Source organism: Pezoporus occidentalis, unplaced genomic scaffold (assembly GCF_034315485.1).
Source record: "Pezoporus occidentalis ecotype Australia unplaced genomic scaffold, CSIRO_AGI_Poc_V1 ctg215, whole genome shotgun sequence".
NCBI lineage: Eukaryota > Metazoa > Chordata > Aves > Psittaciformes > Psittacidae > Pezoporus > Pezoporus occidentalis.
Genome location: NW_026914018.1, coordinates 507,165 through 525,795, shown reverse-complemented (window position 1 = coordinate 525,795; position 18,631 = coordinate 507,165). Strand labels below are relative to the sequence as shown.

The 18,631-nt window shown below is 40.3% G+C and overlaps 1 protein-coding gene across 7 annotated transcripts in view; it reads left to right on the top strand.

The window, feature by feature from the left end:
* SYNE3 (spectrin repeat containing nuclear envelope family member 3) overlaps positions 1-14,610 on the top strand; it is a 65,664-nt gene extending 51,054 nt beyond the window's left edge. For all 7 annotated transcript variants that reach the window (XM_062619881.1, XM_062619876.1, XM_062619878.1 and 4 more), the window contains 2 exons: positions 919-957; positions 13,148-14,610. In XM_062619881.1, the coding sequence (XP_062475865.1) occupies positions 919-957; positions 13,148-13,345 (237 nt within the window). In that variant the 3' untranslated portion in view covers positions 13,346-14,610. The remainder of the gene's footprint in view (positions 1-918; positions 958-13,147) is intronic.
* Positions 14,611-18,631: the final 4,021 nt, after the last annotated feature.

Below are 18,631 nucleotides of genomic sequence, written 5' to 3'. Positions count from 1 at the left end.
TGTTCATTATTTTTGCCACCTACTGGAAGACAGTGTGATCAGAATAGTCACTAGCTGAACTGACTCAGAAAGTAACTATGCACAGAAGGACCTAGTCCTTTTTGAAACTGTCTTTATGGGCCAAGGATTTGACGTGAAATAAAGAATAGGTATTTTAATGCAAGAATCAAATGATTAAAAGAAGTTACTGAGCTGTGTACAAGACATGCTAAGTGTGGCAGAATTCATCCCCATATATAAGGTGTTCCAGGGCATGCTAAAGATAATTTCCTTGTTCTTAGTGTAAACATACATAATTAAGTACTTGAATATGTGTTAAACTTCAAGATATCATAATCTTGAGGAATAGACTTTACAGGTATGCATTTGGTACTTTCAGTATGGAAGGTATCGGAACTCAGGCACCTAAAACTCTACATTCCTGAAAATTTTCTGCTTTGGGAAACCTTATCTTCCAATCCAAAGCTTATTTAGAATACAAATCCTTGAAAGTGTAGGTGAAGATAAGCATGACCTCTGTTAATCAGGAGCATATTGAAGAACTGTTTGCAGTTGATTGTAATGCATTTTGCTTTGTTGACCAAAACCTTGTGTAAGCATAAATGCAGTCAATAGGCGTCAGTAAAGGCAAAGCTATTGCTGGTAGAACTGCTCATGTGATTCAAATGGGCAGGAACCTGAAAACATCAGCTTTTTGCCTAATGTGTGTTAAGAAGTTCATTAAAAAAAAAAACAAAAAAACAAAACAAAACCCAAAAAAAACCCAAACGAAACTCTTCTGCTGGTTCACCCTGTCCAGATGACCATGAATTTTAAAGAAACATCCTGTGTGAGGTGAATACTCATTTATAGGCTCCACTGGGATCTTAAGTTCATGCTGCTTTTGGTTTTCTCTTTCTTTCTCTTTTTTTTAAACAGAGTCCTGGAACTTCTGAAGAACCAGACAGATTCAGAAAGGTATGACAGTTTCCTATCGTTAAGCTAAAATGTTTTATCAGGCATCTAGCAGATAATTAGTTTAACTTAAACTTTTCTAAAGTTTCTTGAGATTAATTTGCTTGCTAAGTGCCTCTGCTAAAGAAGGAATTTATTTCCCCCATATTTTAAATGGAAACATATTACACCATTTTAACTCTTGAGCTACGTTTACTGTAGCTATAGAAGCTAAATACCCATCTCCTGCGAGAGTCGGGGAACTCAGTTTTTACACATCTATATGCTATATGAACTAAATTAATTTTTCAGAACAGACTTAAGGAACAGCCCAGGTCTGCTTCTAAAGGATTTAGGGGTCAACTGCCTAAAATAATTTTGAAAATGGGACTTCAGGTACTTCTGAAAAAATTGTGTTGGATCATTCAGCCCACCTTCTAATGCAGAAAACCAGAAACAGTCAAAAGATTTGTCTAATGTTATTAGACTAAATACTTTTAAGCAGCAGAATTCCTCCTGTGAAGGATTTTCTTTTGGAAGTGATCACATAAGAAACGGATGCAGTACAGGAGATGATAAAGAAAAGCTTAAAGAAACCAAAATGCTGCCAGTTTCTTATTAAACCCAAGCAGCTTTTCTGATTCCATTTTTATAATGTCAGCAAGTTTACTGTTGACCTGAGCAGTGTTGAACTGAGTCTTTTCTCTCTGTCACAATCTGCTTTGTTTATAGATACTGTTAGCTTCTACTTTGTACTGTCATCTCACTTTCCATTTGTTTTCAGGAGGAATAGAATAAGGCATTATTTACCCAACACAAAGTAGATTGGGTGAATAATGTGTTGCAGGAATATAATCACTTAATCATCTTAAGCTAAATCAAACCCTTGATTTCTCCTGTTGCAACATCTCTTTAGAAGAGACCAGTATTTAAAGGATGCAGCACAGTGTACTTGTAGTATGGCCAGAAATCAGACTTCCCTTATTTCAGTGAGATATTCCTCTGGTACTCAAATGTGGAATAGCATCTCCAGTATTTTTCCCCATGAAATACTGACCAATTTCAGTTTATATTCTTGTTTGTCTGGCTCAGCATTGATTGTTCGGTACCCCTGGTGGTCATCCAGAATTTTTCAGGCTGGAAAAACAGTATGACATTTAGTAATTGGTGTAGAGGCAGCCAAACATTTAGTAGTGCTGCTTTTCCCTCAAAGAAGGATAGTCCAGACGACCGACCAAGGAATTCTCTGCTTTCATGTGATTTGGTTGGGTCAGGTTGTTTGTAGGGAAAATAATAGAGAAGCTTAAGGCAGAAGCACATCTCCACTGCACATTTAGATACCATTTTTTAATTCATCTGTCCTACTGCCTTGGGGCAGGTGGTATTTATTCCTTCTTAACTTCTCTGAAAGCAACTAAAGTCTTCCATTAATTTTTGAGGATACTGGAATAACATAATGGCAAGCAGCAACCTCTTGACAATTAGGCCTACAGCAAGAGCCCCAAAAAAAAAAGTGTTCTGTGAATTTTTAACAGCTACTGAACATAAACAAAGAGAAACAGCTTGGGGTGGGAATGAACTGAAATACCTTGTAAGCATGATGGAAACAGCTCCTATTGTACCAGCAAGTGATTTTCAGTTTCCCTTCAGCCAGTACACATTACAGTCACTTACACCTTGCTCACTTCAGGATGATTTTGCTTGAAGCATTCATTCTGTATTTAAGTGTCACGACAATGAGAATCCAAGTGCTATAAGCAGAGGTGTCTTTTTTTCATTCAGGCTAAGGGGTTTATCAGGATGTGAGTGTGTACTGCGATAAGATCGTAGATCACCACTTAAGAGAACCAGAAAATAACGTTCACTGTTCAGGCTGAGAGAAGAGGAAAAGCAAATCAGCTGCAGAATTTGTGGCTCTGCAGTTCATTTTAAGTTTATATTTAACACCTGAAGTGCAGCCAGAAATGAAAGAAAGGTTAGGCAAAATGTTTTTTTGTATGTTTTGAATCTCCTTTCAAAACCATAGTGAAGGACATCAACTACCCTGAGAGAATGGGTGATATCAGGAATTAATATCTGCAGAAAATACACATGGTTGGGGGCTGCATCACTGTAGTTGCAACATGAAGTCAGTTCACATGCAGTGGGATCTCTTACTTTGTCAGCTCCCTCCTGCTTTTGGGTCACACAAATTTAGCAGAGGTTGCAGAATCACACGTAATTTTGGACTGACCTCAGCTTTCTGCAGCACGAGGTCCCCGGTGACTCTGCTTGTTTCCTGTTAGAGCTGTGAAGATTTTGCAGCAGCAGCAGATCAACAGGGAGAAGAGGAAGACCCAGCTGTAGCCAGTCTCAGCCTTCCACTTTTGTTCCATTTCTAGCCTGGATGGCTAAATGTTGGGCAGAGGAGTGTTTGCTCAGTGTATAGTAATGTGCTTTTTTTCTGATCTTTCATCCTTTGCTGAGGACATGCACCTAGCCACTGGTGCTCTTGGGAGTGGTACAGGCTAATGATTGTGATGTGAGCAACTTCTTGTTGATTAACAAAAAACAGTTGCAGGAAATTGCACTGGCTGCAGTGAATTTTTAGCAGGTGCCAGTGACAGTGCAGTGTAGATGGATATTTATTCAGGGCACCTAGCACACCCAAGAACATAATCAACAAAATAATAACTCTGATAAATGTTACTTTCAAAGGTTGGCTCCCAGCTACCTGAAAATATTCAGTGAGCATTCTTAGTATAAATAGGAAGTCAAAGATTCATTATTTACAGGTCTAGGTAGCACTGTTTGATTTTATTTCTTGAGTGCTCAGAGTAATTACACTTCCTTGCTAAACAAATGATTCTGGCTTTATTGTTTGTACAAACAAAGTAATTAGGATTCATTACATCAATGGTCAGCTAATTGCTTCATTTCAGATTCTGCTAAAAGTAATCTCCTATAACACGCAGACAGAAGGAGCATGTAATTTAATCTTACTTAGAGACACCATTGATGTGGAGTCTATCAAATTAATGCAGTCATTCAGGAAACTGTGCAAAGCAAGAGCTGCCACAGCTTGCCAGGAAGAAAACAATATGTTCTGCTCTTCCCAAGTGCAGATACGACAGGAATTCTTCATGGCAGAAATTCACATTACAGAAATGCACAGCATTGTGTGTACATGCCTGTGTTTGTGGTGCCTATTAAAAGTATGTGGTCCATTTGTTTTCCTGAAGTCCTGCTGAGTGTTAGCCACTTGCAGTCTTCTCAGTAAAATGGAAAAGACCCATTAAAAAGTATCCTTTCCTCAGTTTTCAATATCTCATTTGTAGATAGATTATTTCTCCATACGCTTTTCATCATTGTGCCTATAAGCCTGTGCCTACCTGCATTAGGAATTATGTCATGGCCCAAACAAAGAAAGAAGGGCATCTTGCCCTTAAGTATGAGCAAACAGACTTCCTTGCCCTCAGCAGAAAGAAAACTTTGGGGAAAAAAAAAGTAAAAAACTGAAATAGCCTGACTGCCTCTTCTTAACTCTGACTCACTGGTCATGTGCCAGACAGTATTTTGCCCTTCTTTCTCCAGCTGGCCCATGAGCTTCCTTTCATGTTGCTGCACCTGTGAGACTGCCTGCTGCCTGTCTGCTCCTATTTCTGTAGGTTTCATGTTACTTACCAATCCACATTACAGATTTCCCAAATAGTAGAAAACAGGCACTCTTTGTCTTTTATCTGGTTCCACCACTTCTGCACCTTGGCAATGTTCTTCCTCTACAGCAGTGCTAGTGTAAGATGAAGACGACCTCTTGCTTCCCAGGATGCCTGGTTCTTACTTTCTGTTAATGTGGTATTAGCTAGGTAATGTGGTTGATAGTCCCTGCTTTGTTTGTTGAAAAGATGTGTCCTTCAGTAGCCTCCGATGTTGTGAAGTATTTGTAGATTTTCACCAAGGAGATACCTTAGAATTGTTTTCTCAGCAGGTACAATGTTACCTCCTAACTGAAAGGTAATGAGAGGTATTTGCTGACAATAGCAGAACAAAACCAATTTCCAGTCTATACTTGAAAAATGTTTTTAACACTACTGTAAAAAGCATGGTAGGAAAAAATCTTGTAGTCAGCAGCCCATATTGTATATGTATTAGTCTTTAAAAATGTGATGGCTTACTTTTAAAATTATTTAAACAAAATGCAAATAGCACTCAAATTATGTACAGTGAGTAAGGAAAGTTAAACCTTGGCTCAAGAGGAATTGCTGGTAAAGCAGCTGGAAACATACATTGCTGACGTGATGAACCAGCTTTTGATATCAGTAGCTTCTTCTACAGGTTCCAGAACATGTTGTCTTTATTTCAGATTTTATTCCTTCTATGCCAAATTTAATTAGTTAATTTAAAATTGCAAGGCTGAGTGGAAGTTGGAAACTGGGAGAAGTTGTTTTACTTCCCTGCCTTCCTGAATAAAGGTAGAACACTGATGTCTTCTGCTAAATTTCAGATACACTGAAATGTCATCCAGCTACTTTGGTGTCCCTGCCCATGGCAGGGGGGTTGGAACTAGATGATCTTAAGGTCCTTTCCAGCCCTAACTATTCTATGATTCTATACTAACTGCTGCTAACTCTCCTTCTAAAAGTAATACAGCATTGCCTTTAAATACAAAATACATTTATTGGGATAAATTGTATTGCTTATCAGTGTATTAAATCTGGTGGAGTACTCTTATGTTTTTAATAGAACCAGGTTAATTTCAATGAGCCCCTCACAGCTGCTCACTCACTCCATCTGCCCCTGCAGTGAGATGGGGGAGAACTGGAAGGGTAAAAGTGAGAAAATCTGTGGCTTGAGATTAAAGTGGTTTAATAAGTAAAAGAAGAAAATGGAAAAGCAAAACAAAGAAAAACAAGTGATACAAAAACCCCCAGTATCTCACCACCAGTAAAATGATGGCCAGCCAGTTCCCAAGCAATGGGCTTCCTAGTAAAACTCTCCTACACCTAGTTTTTGTTGCTGAGTCTGTTGTCATATGGTAGGAAATATCCCTCTGGTCAGTTGGGGTCAGCTGTCCCACCTGTCCCCACTCCTAGCTTCCTGTTCACCCACAGCCTACTCACTTGCAGCAGTGTGAGAAGCAGAACAGGTCTTGGTGCTGTGTGTACCCTGCTCAGCAAAAGCACAGGGGTGTGTTGTGAACACTGTTTTAATCACAAATCCAGAGCATAGCCCCATACAAGCTGCTCTGAAGAAAGCTAGCTCTATTCTGGCCAAAACTAGTACAAGTGGTTTAAGAACATCTCACCCTGTTCTGAATCTTTTGCAAATACAAGAAACTAAGTGTAACTCACTGCCTGCTGTTGGATATGAAAATGTGCTTCAAAATTGCCTTACTGGAAGTTTGACCTTCCATATTCTTATAGTGTGGAGCTAAGACATTTTTAGCAACCCATCCTACCTACCACTTTAGTAGTCTTCCACCGTGCTTCCTAACTTTTAGCACATGTCAAACACTTTCCAGATTAAATGAAAGTAGTTTCCACTGATACGTTCTGAAGATCAGACCAAACCAGGACTTCTTCTTGCTTAGGCCTGGGGAGTTATAAAAATCAGTACTACTTGAACAGATCAGGCTGTAGCTCTTGTCCTGTGGCATGCTTCTCCTAAAAGCTTGTCATGTTATATATGCACACAGGAGCTAACCTTTATAAATCTGTGTCACAATAGCGTATGGCACAGTACTTAGTTCTAAGCAACTCTGCAGCAGAAATTCTGAAATATCAGCCATATGTGACTGCTAAAACCTCAGATACAAACTGATGGTGTTTTCTGTTTCTTTTAAATGAAGCCTTCATCAAATATTCTAGCTTATCATCCAGCCATGTTGAGATACTCCAGAATCTTCCCTAAGGGAGAAAACAAAGCCTGTAATTTGCCTGTATACTTATTTACATACATACACTTATGATCTTCACAATTGGAAGTAACATCCAGGTTGCAAAGTCAAGCAATCTGAAGACAGAAAATATCGGAGCTAAAATTGCTTGTGTGACCTCAGTTAACCTCCCTTCAGCACAGTCATTTTGGTACCTCTTTATGAAGCGGAGAATGATAAGCACAGGACTCAAAGGCATACCAGCCATCCTTATTCATTCCTCTCTGCTGGTTGCCTAACCTGGGCAGTGTTTGCATTTACAAAAGTACAGTTCTGAACCCAGTGGCTTGCTGGTCCTTTTACAGAGGCCACATAACCTCTGATTGACAGTATCCAACTCTTAGTTCCTGCTATGGTGTATGGGAATGAGCCGCAGCTTTGCTGAAGAGCATGTTGGATGTGTTCTATGGTGGCAGTAGTATCTAACTCTCCCAGATTATTTCCCTCTTGAAAAGACCAGCTGTGATTTGCAATATATTGCTTATCTTAGAGAGGAATGCTGATGGCTCCAAGTTGAGAGCTGATGAGGGACCCACTTCCAAACTATTTCGAATCCAGTTTGCTTTGGTTTGAGAGAGTAGCCTATGCTCCCCTGGAACTGATCACTTTTCTTCTTGTCAATAACCTATCTCTGTAAGTGGCAACTGAATTAGCACCCAGTGGGATCTCAAGTGGCAGAAACCCAGGGCCTCTCAGAAGCAAAATATCACTGATAAAGCAACTGCTTTACCAAAAAAGGGATGGTGCTTGGTGATGGCATGCTAATCTGAATGAAAGGGACATGGTAAGCTGCTGTTGCAGCCTTCCTGGCAGCTCTGCTCATTTTCAGAGGAATAATGAAGTGATAGAATTCATACCTATGTAGGTGATCCTTCTGAAGGCCTATGTATTCCTACGAAGATGTACTTCCTCTGTCCCTATTGCTATAGTTGAAGCCCGTTATGTTGTGACCTTCTCACTGTGGAGGTAGGCTTGGATTCATCATGTCTAAGCATTTAATTTGGGGGTTTACAAAATCATGAATGGTGCAGAGAATGTAGATAGGGGTTGACTCTACATGTCTTCCACAAGAAAGAGCTAGGAGCCAGGTTCAAAGCTAACACAAGGGATTTGTTCATGCCGGTTGCTTGGCCTATGGAACACCTTGCTAAAGGATATTGAGGACTTTGGATAGTTTTTGTAAGCTCATGGGGAAACTGGACAAGTATCTGGGAAAAAAATTCACTAATTGATAACTAGATGGGCAATCTACATAAGGCTGAGGAAACTGCCTGAGCTGGAGGAGCATCTGTGTTGATTGCTGTAGAAAATAGGAACTCGGGCTGCATACAGCACTGACATGAAGCATCATGGCTGTTGGTGTCTCTGTCTATATAGTGTCTGTAGGACACTAGGGCATTGGTACCTTTATCCATGGATAGAGTAGGAGTTTTCAGGCAGCAGTGCATTTCCCAGGGCAGTCTCTCATGAAATGCTCTAAGAAGAATAAATCCAAACTAAATCTACTAGATCAATGATTCAGTGGTGCAGGTATGATTTGTATCAGGCATGCTGGTCACGTACAAGCAGCAGCAAATACCCACTAATGAGCATGGTTTAAGATGCTATATTTCTCTGCTCCTTCAAATAGCTAGATTAACAGTGTGTTTTCATATACCCTGGAATGTGGTCAATAGCAAACCGGGAACGCACTGATTTTTAGTAAAACACTTCAGCAACTTACACAGGAATATTATGTAGCAAGTTCTAAAGTGCTTTTCTGCTGTTTCCCATCAAAGTGATTTTTCATGGTGCATGTGGTAAGGAGTTATTAACTGCAAACAGATTTAAGTGCTGAGGATTCCCTAGATCTAAACCGATGCTTGTCATTCAAATGCCCCAACATGAATCAAGTACAAATGTGAATGTTCACAGCCAATGCAATTCATTTGGTAACAAGCATGTATTTAGCATTACATAAAACACAACTATCTACCCCTTGATAGTCCTTTCTTGTCCTGGTATTTTGAGGGAGAAGGCGGAGGACATTTATCTTTGATGGTGAACTTTAAAAGTATGTTTTCTTTGTAAATCTCAACCTATTCTTTTTCCATGTGTTTCTAAAATGTCTCTGACACTTCGGCTCGATACCCAGGTATCCCAGCTGTTTTTCTAAGACGGTGGAAATTAAAGTTCTGTTGACTTCACTGGAGCTTTGCCAGTTTTCCTCAGAGCAAGATTTGATTTCAGAATATTTTGTGGAGCCTAGATCTGACATATGCACTGTAAGCACTATGGGTGCTGGGTAGTTGCTGTACTGATGCCATTAGCCAGTGATTGGGAAAGAGGAATTCCACTGTGTAACACTGTGGGTTGTGGTTCCCACCTGTGATCTCATATGGAAATTAAATGTTCGCTGTCTTTGGCAAAGGTGGAACTGTTTCAGAATGTCCTTTTCTAACCCAGAATGATATGCTGAAGGGTTGGGAGTATTGTCCTGACTCCAAGTAGATTCTAGAGCCCTGATGACTCTGAGCCCAGCAAAGCAGAGGTTTGAGCCTTGGCCTCCTGAATTCCATGTTGGTACCATAGTCTCAAGTCACCACAGCCTGAAAGCATCTCTCTCTCACAGCACAGACCTAAACAAACACCTTGATTTAGTCCTAGTAAAATTGAAGTGCTGGGGTTTTTCCACACTTGGAGAAAAAAACCTTCCTTGCTTCTTCCAACTGTATCATCTCTCCTGTTATCACTGCATCTCCTTCACAATTTTCTATCCTTTAACTATAACACCTCTAGCACTACCACCAAAAAAAGCCCAAAAAATGATATCACCAATTGTTCCAGCAAGCACAAAACAACAGAACTAATGTAGGTTTCATGTGCACAAGAACCTGGGCATATAAATAATGAAGTAAGGGTATCTGCTGAACTTCATGAATAAGTAGTTCCAAATCCTGCTGCAGAAACTGAAGTTAATGGTAAATCTCCCATGGATTTCAGTGTGTGGAGGCTGGGGCCCTCATATATTAAGGGCTTATCATTGCAAATTTGCTGAAAGCACCAAACTCTCACAGCTTCTGTGTGCCTCATCTTCAGTCCTGCAGAGACATCGTAATACCATGTTTGTCATAGCAGAGTCATTCCCATGGCAACAAATGGAGTCAGAAATACAAGATTCTAACCTTGCTGCATGATCAAACAAAACAGAGAAGCTGGGCAGCAAAGACAAAAGTTCATCAAATACAAATGCCTATAAACCCAGCAAGCAGATGGGAGAGAAGCAGCAAATAAAGGCAAAATATTTCTCTTCCTCTGAAGTTCTGCCCCTGTCTCTCCACAGATTTTTCTAATGCTAGGATCTGCTGTGATTAGCCTCAGTATCTTACCCTGCAGAAAGCTCCAAAGAGAGGAAACGATCAGTTGTTAATAAAGCCATTTCACATTAATTTCTCCTGGAAGATGAGCTTTGAAAAGTAATGCTATTTTACAGCTCTTTTCAATAGATCTAAAAACAAGACACTTAGTAACATTTCTGTCTCATCCCATTTCTGAAATTTTCATTAATAACCTTTGCTTTATTGATAGGGCAGAGCCAGTGACCCACTCTGAATCAAATGCTGGATCGGTAAAAGAATTGGGGTAGGAATAATGTGGGTGGCTAATTGGCAGTGTGGTCATCACAGGAAGCCAGCGACAAACTGGTGGGACAGTAAGACAGCTGGTCCCTGGGCAATGGCAGGAACATTGTTGAGGCACAAGTGGAAAAGCCACTGTTTCCCACCAGTTCAGAGGCAGAAGGCATTAAATGCGAAGATGGGTCTTGCAGCTGGTCTGCAATGAAAGAACAGTTTCAGATTGCAGTAGCTGTCAAATCCAATGCTGAAGTATTGACAGCTGTAAAGCAAAAGCTTTAGGTGCTGCTAGGAAGATTGGCAGACCTTCTTACAACTGTGTCAGTGAGAGGCAGCTTCTTAATTCTCAGTTTGAGTCTGTGAGAACATTTTTTGAGATTTCCAGCCATAAAGTTCAATGAACTATTGAACGGTCAGTCACAGGATCCTGCCCTTTAACAACATCAGTGTTAAATCTTATTATGCCTTAGTGGTAGAAGAAAGAACATGGTTTGAATTGTCCCAAGGCAGAGGTAATTCTGATCTTCCACCAACAAAACTGCACCTGTTAATATGCACAAACTTATCCATGGCTTCTGGAACCTGGAAGGGGCTTTCTTCCTTATAGATGGGACACTATAATAAATGTGACATATTGCTGCACATTATGAATGCAATGAAGAATTACGAATGAGAAATAGTCAATGAAAACAGAAGCTGTCCATCCATCGGTTTATATTGATTGCACCAAGGAGTGGCTGTTTCATGGCATCACAGAGACAAGCCCAGAAAACTCTGATCAGAAGTTGTGGCTGCTGCCTTTAACAGTTGTAGCACTGACTATAAACACAGAAGCCCTGCAGGTTTTGTTCAGCCCATAGGCTGCTGGAATCTATGGGAGATGAAGGATGTTAGGTCTGGACTCCGGGGCTAAAGAAGGGAAGGTCCCATTAATACAGCTGTTTACCCCTGGTGCTTTGGTGAGTGTTTGAGAATAGGTCACAGTAGGAGCAGGTGACTCCTGTGGTGCAGCCACATTGTTGAAGTTTGATTTTGTGGGTAAATGCTAGTTGTACCCAGGAAGTTGCCCAATGGTGCTTAAAGTCAGAGTCCCACCTACACCCTGACAGGTACTCATTGCTCCCCAACTACTGACAGTTCCACTGTCCAGGGACCTGAGTTGCTTGCTGACCTTGCTGAGGAAGCAAGTTACAACTCAGATGCTGCAGGCCAGAAATGACAGAGCAAGTAGCTGTTGTGCTGCTGCCTCTACATCTGCTTCGCACAATGATTAAATCTCCGCAGCCTTTAGATATAATGGAAGCAAACCAACTGCAACAGAAGGATTTCACAGCGCAAATGTTTCATGATCTGTAACTGCAACTATTTATTTGCCTTCAAAATAAATTCTGAGACTGAGAAATTTAGAAAGCAGTGGAAGAAGGAGATCCTTAAAAAGTAGGAAAGGGTGTAATTACTTTACCTTCATTCTGTTCCTTATCTTCTCTCTGATGTTTCACATGGAGTATTGATGGCGGTGCTGTACTGGGACAGAGTACTTGCCTGTTAAGTCAAGCATCTAGTAGAGGCCAGAAGCCCTAATTTTGCTGCAGCAAAATCACCTGTAGCTTGAACACAACAGATTAGCTTACTTTTGTGGAAAGTGTGGGTCCCACTTCAGTGGACATTCTATGTTGATATCCGTGACATAGGTTGGTCAATAATGTTGTAGCCACATTATTTCTATGTTCTGATTATAAATCCATTAATGGACTGTTGAGCCTTCTTTTTCAGGACTCCCTTACAGACAGTTGAGTTGGCCTTTTTTTGGTGAAACATACATAGTTTTGCTGATGGGCAGGAGATATACAGGAATCTTGCCAGTGGAAATCTCACTTTCTGAATTCTGTAGCCACAAATATGTTCTCTCATGTTCATGCTAATCCAGATTAAATTCACGATCTTGACTGAGCTACTCTAGGTTTGCAGCAGCATAAAGTGTAGTGGGACTTCTTCGTGTGTCCCTTCTGTGGCTGCTCAGCAGTAAATGTGACTTTAGTGTTGTCTTCACTGTCACACACTGTTATGTTTTCTCTCATTCTCTTGCACCGTGTAAGAGTTTAAGACAGGCCTGTTAAGGTACAAGTTGAACTGCAGGGCCACTTTTCTGACCTCCAGCCTCGTGGACCCCAGTGTCAGAATCCAAAGAACATGTTGCTGTTGGAGAGATGGCTGTGAGCTGGATGAGCTGCAACCGAAGCTCCTTTCTTCTGATAGGGAGCAGAAGGCTGGCTCCTCTCTTCCATACATAATCACTAGCATTTTACTGGCTGGAGAGTTACTAATACAGACCTTCTGTTCTATACACTGGGAGTACAAATGCCACTTTGGTGTCAGTATTTGTAACCACCACTTTGTAATTGGAGAATGGAGTTGGAGGCAATTGTTTTCTTCTGCTAGAAAGTCAGCAGCATTTTCCTTCTAGAAGACAATAGTTTGCAGTGCTGAATTCTTGAGAATGAAATATTCTTCTAAAGGCATCATTTAAGCACCATCTTCAGTCAGCTGCCACGTAACAGGCACCCAGGCTGGGTCCTAGGGCAGGGACAATGTGGGTTGTTCTGTAGCCTGGCAGTTGGATGTATTTGAAATGCACCTCCCCAGGTCTTTTATTTTTCTGAGTTGCTCTTTGGTTTGTGTCTTTCAGAAGTGCTCTGGAGGTGTGTGCTCATTCCTGCATCGAGTGTGCTGGGCAGCACTACCATTGCAACTGCTCCTCTTGCTCCTCCTGCTCCTGGCCTTCCTCCTGCCCTTGGCAGAGGAGACCCACAGCTGCTCTCTGGCCAACAACTTTGCTCGGTCCTTCCACCTGATGCTGAGACACAAGGGCCCACCTCCAACCTAACTTCCTGGCATGGCACAAGGTGACTGTCAGAAATACAGACTTTTCAACAATTGGAAGTGTTGCAATTTCAGGGCTTCTAACAAGACCATCATATCAACTGGGTAGGTCATATAAATGCAACATAAGATTAGTCCACTTTAATCAGGTATATGAGCAAAATTAATATTTTTGCAATATTTTATTATATTTATAATGTGTATATAGAGATTGTGTAAGTATGTACATATCTATATGTATAACAAAATGCATATCTGTGGTCAAACTAACATCCACCATTCACTCATCCACTGTTTAAGGATAATCCTGCAATGTTTCTGTTTCTACCACCTTTCAGCAAGGAATACTGAAAGATGGTTTTGTTTTGGGGGCTTTGGGGTGATTTTAAAAGTCAGATTCTTGTTTACAACTGAAGTCAGAGCAGGTATGAGAAGATGTGGACATGCACCAGAGTGCAAACTGGAGAGCAGGCACAGTAGAATAATGTTTGAATACAGTGGTTGACATTCAGCCCAAGGAAAATTGGAGCTATTCTATTTGAAATCTTGGGCTGGGGTTCGTTTGGGTTTTTTTTCAGTATCAGGATGCAGAGACTGCAGGAGGTAATGGAAATGTTTCTACTGACTTCAGTAGGAGTGGGGGTGGGCCTCCTCTTGTTCACATTTTTTACCAGATTTCTTTCCCAGTTACTGTGTTCTCCAGCCCACCTGAATCAGCAGAGGTAGACTACAGTAGAAATAAAGCAAAGAAAAAAGTATATATATATATATATATATATTTAGCATCTCTATAGCAGAAGAACTTTTAAAATCAGGTCATAATTTTCTGAACAAATTTGTGAACACTGAACAAAACCTTGTGTCAGTGATCTTTATAAAAAGCAGTGGGTTTGGTTGTGTTTTTTTTGTTTGTGGGATTTTGTGGTTTGGTTTGTTGGGGTTGTTTTGCATTGTGAAGAGGCATTTCATAATGGATCATAAAGCCTGAACAGTGGGATGCAGCCTGGCTCAGTGTCAGCAGAGCAGAAGTTGGAAATACTTTAATAATACTGCCCTGTAAACAAGATTCCTTCTTAGGATGTTTTTTAGTGTTAATGGTTTGTTAAACTAATATAAACTGATTGTATCAAAGACAGTCAAGCATAGATTTCTATATAGCCTAAGATGATGACAACTTGCCATTTATTTACCTAAGCTTATGCCTGATCTATCAAATTTTTGAATATACATTTTAAGATTGCCTTTAATTTAAAAGCAATTCTCACTGTACTGTGATGCAGCCATTCTTAGTAGTGTTTTTACCCAATTGACTCATGAGAGAAAAGGTAATTTCTACAAGTTTGTGCCATTTCTGAGAGCTATCCCTTCTCATCTCATGTTTTTAGCCACAGTAGTAATCATGGAAAAAAATGTATTAACAGAAGAAACAGTTACTTTCCCATTCTGGCAGTGTTGCAGAGGAACTTGTCTTCGGGGTATCAGTATGGTGTATTCAGTATTGTTTTCCAAATAAGTTCCAAAATAGTATTAAATTTGTGGTACAGGTAAATTATGTAGTAGCTGAGAGACTGGAGGAGGAAGTCACACTTTAACAAAACCATGAAAGTTTTGCTAAAGGAGCAAACGTGGGTAGAACAGGGAGGCGTAGCAGCAAGGAGCTCATTATGAGCACATATGAGGGAGAACAGGCAGATGTGAAAGAGAACTAACTAAAGCTAAGAGATGAGAGGTGTCCAACAATTTCTAAAGCCTAAGAAATGGAGTCATGGTAAACACAGAGGACTAGGAGGTTCTGTGGAGGAAAAATGTGAATCTTTTTGGTTCCCTCTCTCTGCTACAGTATTGGTACTACTGCATATTAAACAGTTTTTCTTCAGTAAGGTTTAAAATGGGGTAAGTAACAGGGACTCTACCAGTGTCCTGAAGAGACTCTTCCACCACTAAGACTCTGTCACTGTGTTTCTAATAATTCTTCCAACTACACAAGTTTGCTAGAGTTGGATAAAAATTCTGATAAAGTGGAGAGTAAATTAGAAGGGTGTGAGTAGGCATGGTGAAGGTATTCAGGTAGAATGCACAGGGAGCATGAGGAGGAGCTGAAATGATGCTGATTAAAACCTGTCAGGAAGTAGCAGAAGAGCTCTAGAGAGCAGGCAGAGAGAATGTACACTGAGCAATCAGACATTCACATCTAAATGGGAAGCAAAGGAAGGTCTGTGATTTCATTCATGAAGGAGCCAGATGGAGAGGAGCTATAATTTGTCTGAAAATGGGGCAGATGAATTCCTTCTTTGCAACGGTTCTTTCTGGTGACAGAGGACATACCTCCTCTCCTCTGATTAGCTACGCAAGAGCCATGAACTTGCCCACAGCTTTCCTCTAAAAATTGCTGCCAGCCCTGAGGGAATGAACCCCTGTGGCTGGACAGCAAGGAGCTAATAGTCACACACATCTCCATTTCAAATTAAATGCACCAGTAGTAAGAAGTGTGGGGAAAGAAGGGCAGTAACAAAACTTCCTATATGTGGTTGTGGATATTTTTACTTGTGCACACACTTTTCTGTGACATACCAACATTGCACTTCTCTGGCTTTTGGTGAGCTGTTCCAAGTTAATTTCCAAAGCAAAATGCCAGTGAGAAAGTAAAAATAACGAGAAATAATATAGCTGAAGGTGAAAATCAGTAGGGAGAGAGACAAGTTTTTCTATAAAAGCACAAAATTTCACATCAGATTTCTTTCTGCCTAGTCTGATCTGAATGATTTTTATGGGTTCACAAATGTATGGAACTGTCGGATAAAATTTCTACAGAGAGGTCCATAACAGAATAACTGCATTGTTACCTTGATGTTTCAGTGTTGTGGCAGGTTTAAAAAAATCCCCAAAATAACAACAACAAAAACTACCTGAAACCAAACAACCAAAAATCCAAAGACCAAAACCTCAAAACCTAAATTAGAAACATGCTTTTGCTGCTGGGTTTACATTCAGTTTATTCTGAGCTTGTAAACTGTTTGTGCATCTAGCTCAGGCCACGTAGCCTATGCTGGGTGGTGATATCCACAGAGCAGAGCTCTTGGGTGTCTCTCCAAGCTCTTTTTGCCTGCATTGTTGGACCCAGTATTTGATCAACTGTGTTAATGACCCTTCAGCATTGAAGGCAAAACCCTGCACTCCAGTGCCCATGCGTTAAACTAAGAATTCTGCACACCCCCAAAGGTACACCTCAAACACAATCTTTGGAGTGAAAGCAAGCCTAATCATAGGATCATAGAATCGGCTAGGTTGGAAAAGACCTTTAAAATTATCAAGTCCAACCTTTACCCCAGGACTGCCAAGTCCACCACTAAACCATATCACTGAGGGCCTCATCTACATGGTTTTTGAACACCTCCAGGGACAGTGATTCCACCACTTCCCTGGGCAGCCTGTTCCAATGCCTGACAGCCCTTTTTGTAAAGAAATTTTTCCTAATATCCAGTCTAATCCTCCCCTGGTGCAGCTTGAGGCCATTACGTCTTGTCCTATCACTTGTTACTTGGGAGAAGAGACCAGTCACCTCCTCTCTCTGTCCTCCTTTCGGGTAGTTGTAGAGAGCAGTAAGGTCCCTCCTAAGCCTTCTCTTCCTTATATTATACACCCCCAGTTCCCTCAGCCGCTCCTCATAAGACTTGTGCTCCAGGCCCTGCACCAGATTTGTTGCAGTTCTGATTTATAATTGTAATTTATTTTGTATCCAGATGCTTTCAACAGAATTTTCCATGACTACAATACAGTGAGGTAGAAAACTGCCGTTGTGCCACATGTCTATTAATAGCCCTTTCTCTAATTCCAGCTAGCACTTTAGGTTGTATTAAATGTTATTTATATATGCACATGCCAGAAATCTCCATATGAAAATCATGTTCAATTCTGTGCACACACATTAAAAAGGTAGTCTCCTTCTTTTACCACAGAATCCCCAGAGCAGTCATGATTTCTGCCAAGTACTAGCTTTTTTTGCCCTGATTGAGATACTTAATAATTTCAAGAATTTGGGCCTGAAAAAGCAAGTTATGAGCATAACTAATCAAACCACTTAATGATCGCTGAATAATCTGGAGAGATTTTAGAATGGCCTTGTGATTCTCCTTAATCCTTTTCACTTGGGGTAGTTGAAGACCTCAAAGAGAAGAAATGTTTCAAAAAATATCCATCACTTGATAAGCAGATGGTAATCTCTGCATGTCAGAAGAAATAGGATGTTCTCTTTAGCTGCTCTAGGCGCTCAGGAGTTTGCTCTGTCTTATCTCCTCTTCAGCATTAAATAGGAATTGTTTTATTTTGATGTGTGTTCATACACATCTCATTAGCACTAAAGATATTCGAAGGGTGAGTTCATATACAGGAGTTCTTGTAACCTGTGTCAGCAAATGAGTACATTGTCTTATTTTCTCCAGAAAAAATAGAACTGCTATATGGTAGAGATTCCCAGAGCAAACAAAACCTTTAGGAATAACTGAAGATTACACACTGAAATTAAATTATCCACCCTGCTAAACTGGAGAAATAGTTTTTCCGTTCAAGAAGTGCTGGTATAAATACCCCAATAGAAATATCTTTGGCAGGCGTCATACATGTCTTTCAGGTCATAAGTTATGTACCATCTGGCTGTAAGAACTGCTTTTGGAGACTTTACTGGATAGTATCAGTTGCTAGTCTGCAGCTGAAAACACGTTTGCTCAATGAACTGTATCAGCTTCTTTCAGAGTTGCTGAGGGCTGTTGAGGTTATTCTTAGTACTCAGATCGTTGACCTGCTCTGAGCCAGTACAAGTTTATTGCATTAATCTGTCAGCAGTTGGCAACTCTCAGAAACCAGTTTATTAAAATACTAAAGATAATATTGTTGATAGAGACATCATGATTCAGTCAGAAACCAATCTTATTTTTGCCATATTTAAACATAATCATCTATTGGTCATGATGGATTATAAACAGATTAGTTGTAGGTGTTGGGTAACTGAGTGGTATGTTTTAGGCACAAATGACTTTTTTGACTTGCACACACTGAGAATTGTCAGTTCATTTTGCACTTGCACAGTGGTAAAACAAAGCAGACCAAAAGTTCTTGAATGTAGCATTTAAAAAGAAAAATTTAAATCAGGATGGAATAACCTGTCATGCAGTTTATTTTTGTTATTATCTCTTGTCTATCCAATTTAAAATATGAATGTGTCTACCAGAGAGTTATCAGTAGATCTGGAAAGGAAAAGGATGTGTATATCAGGAATATACCAATTTAAGCAGCA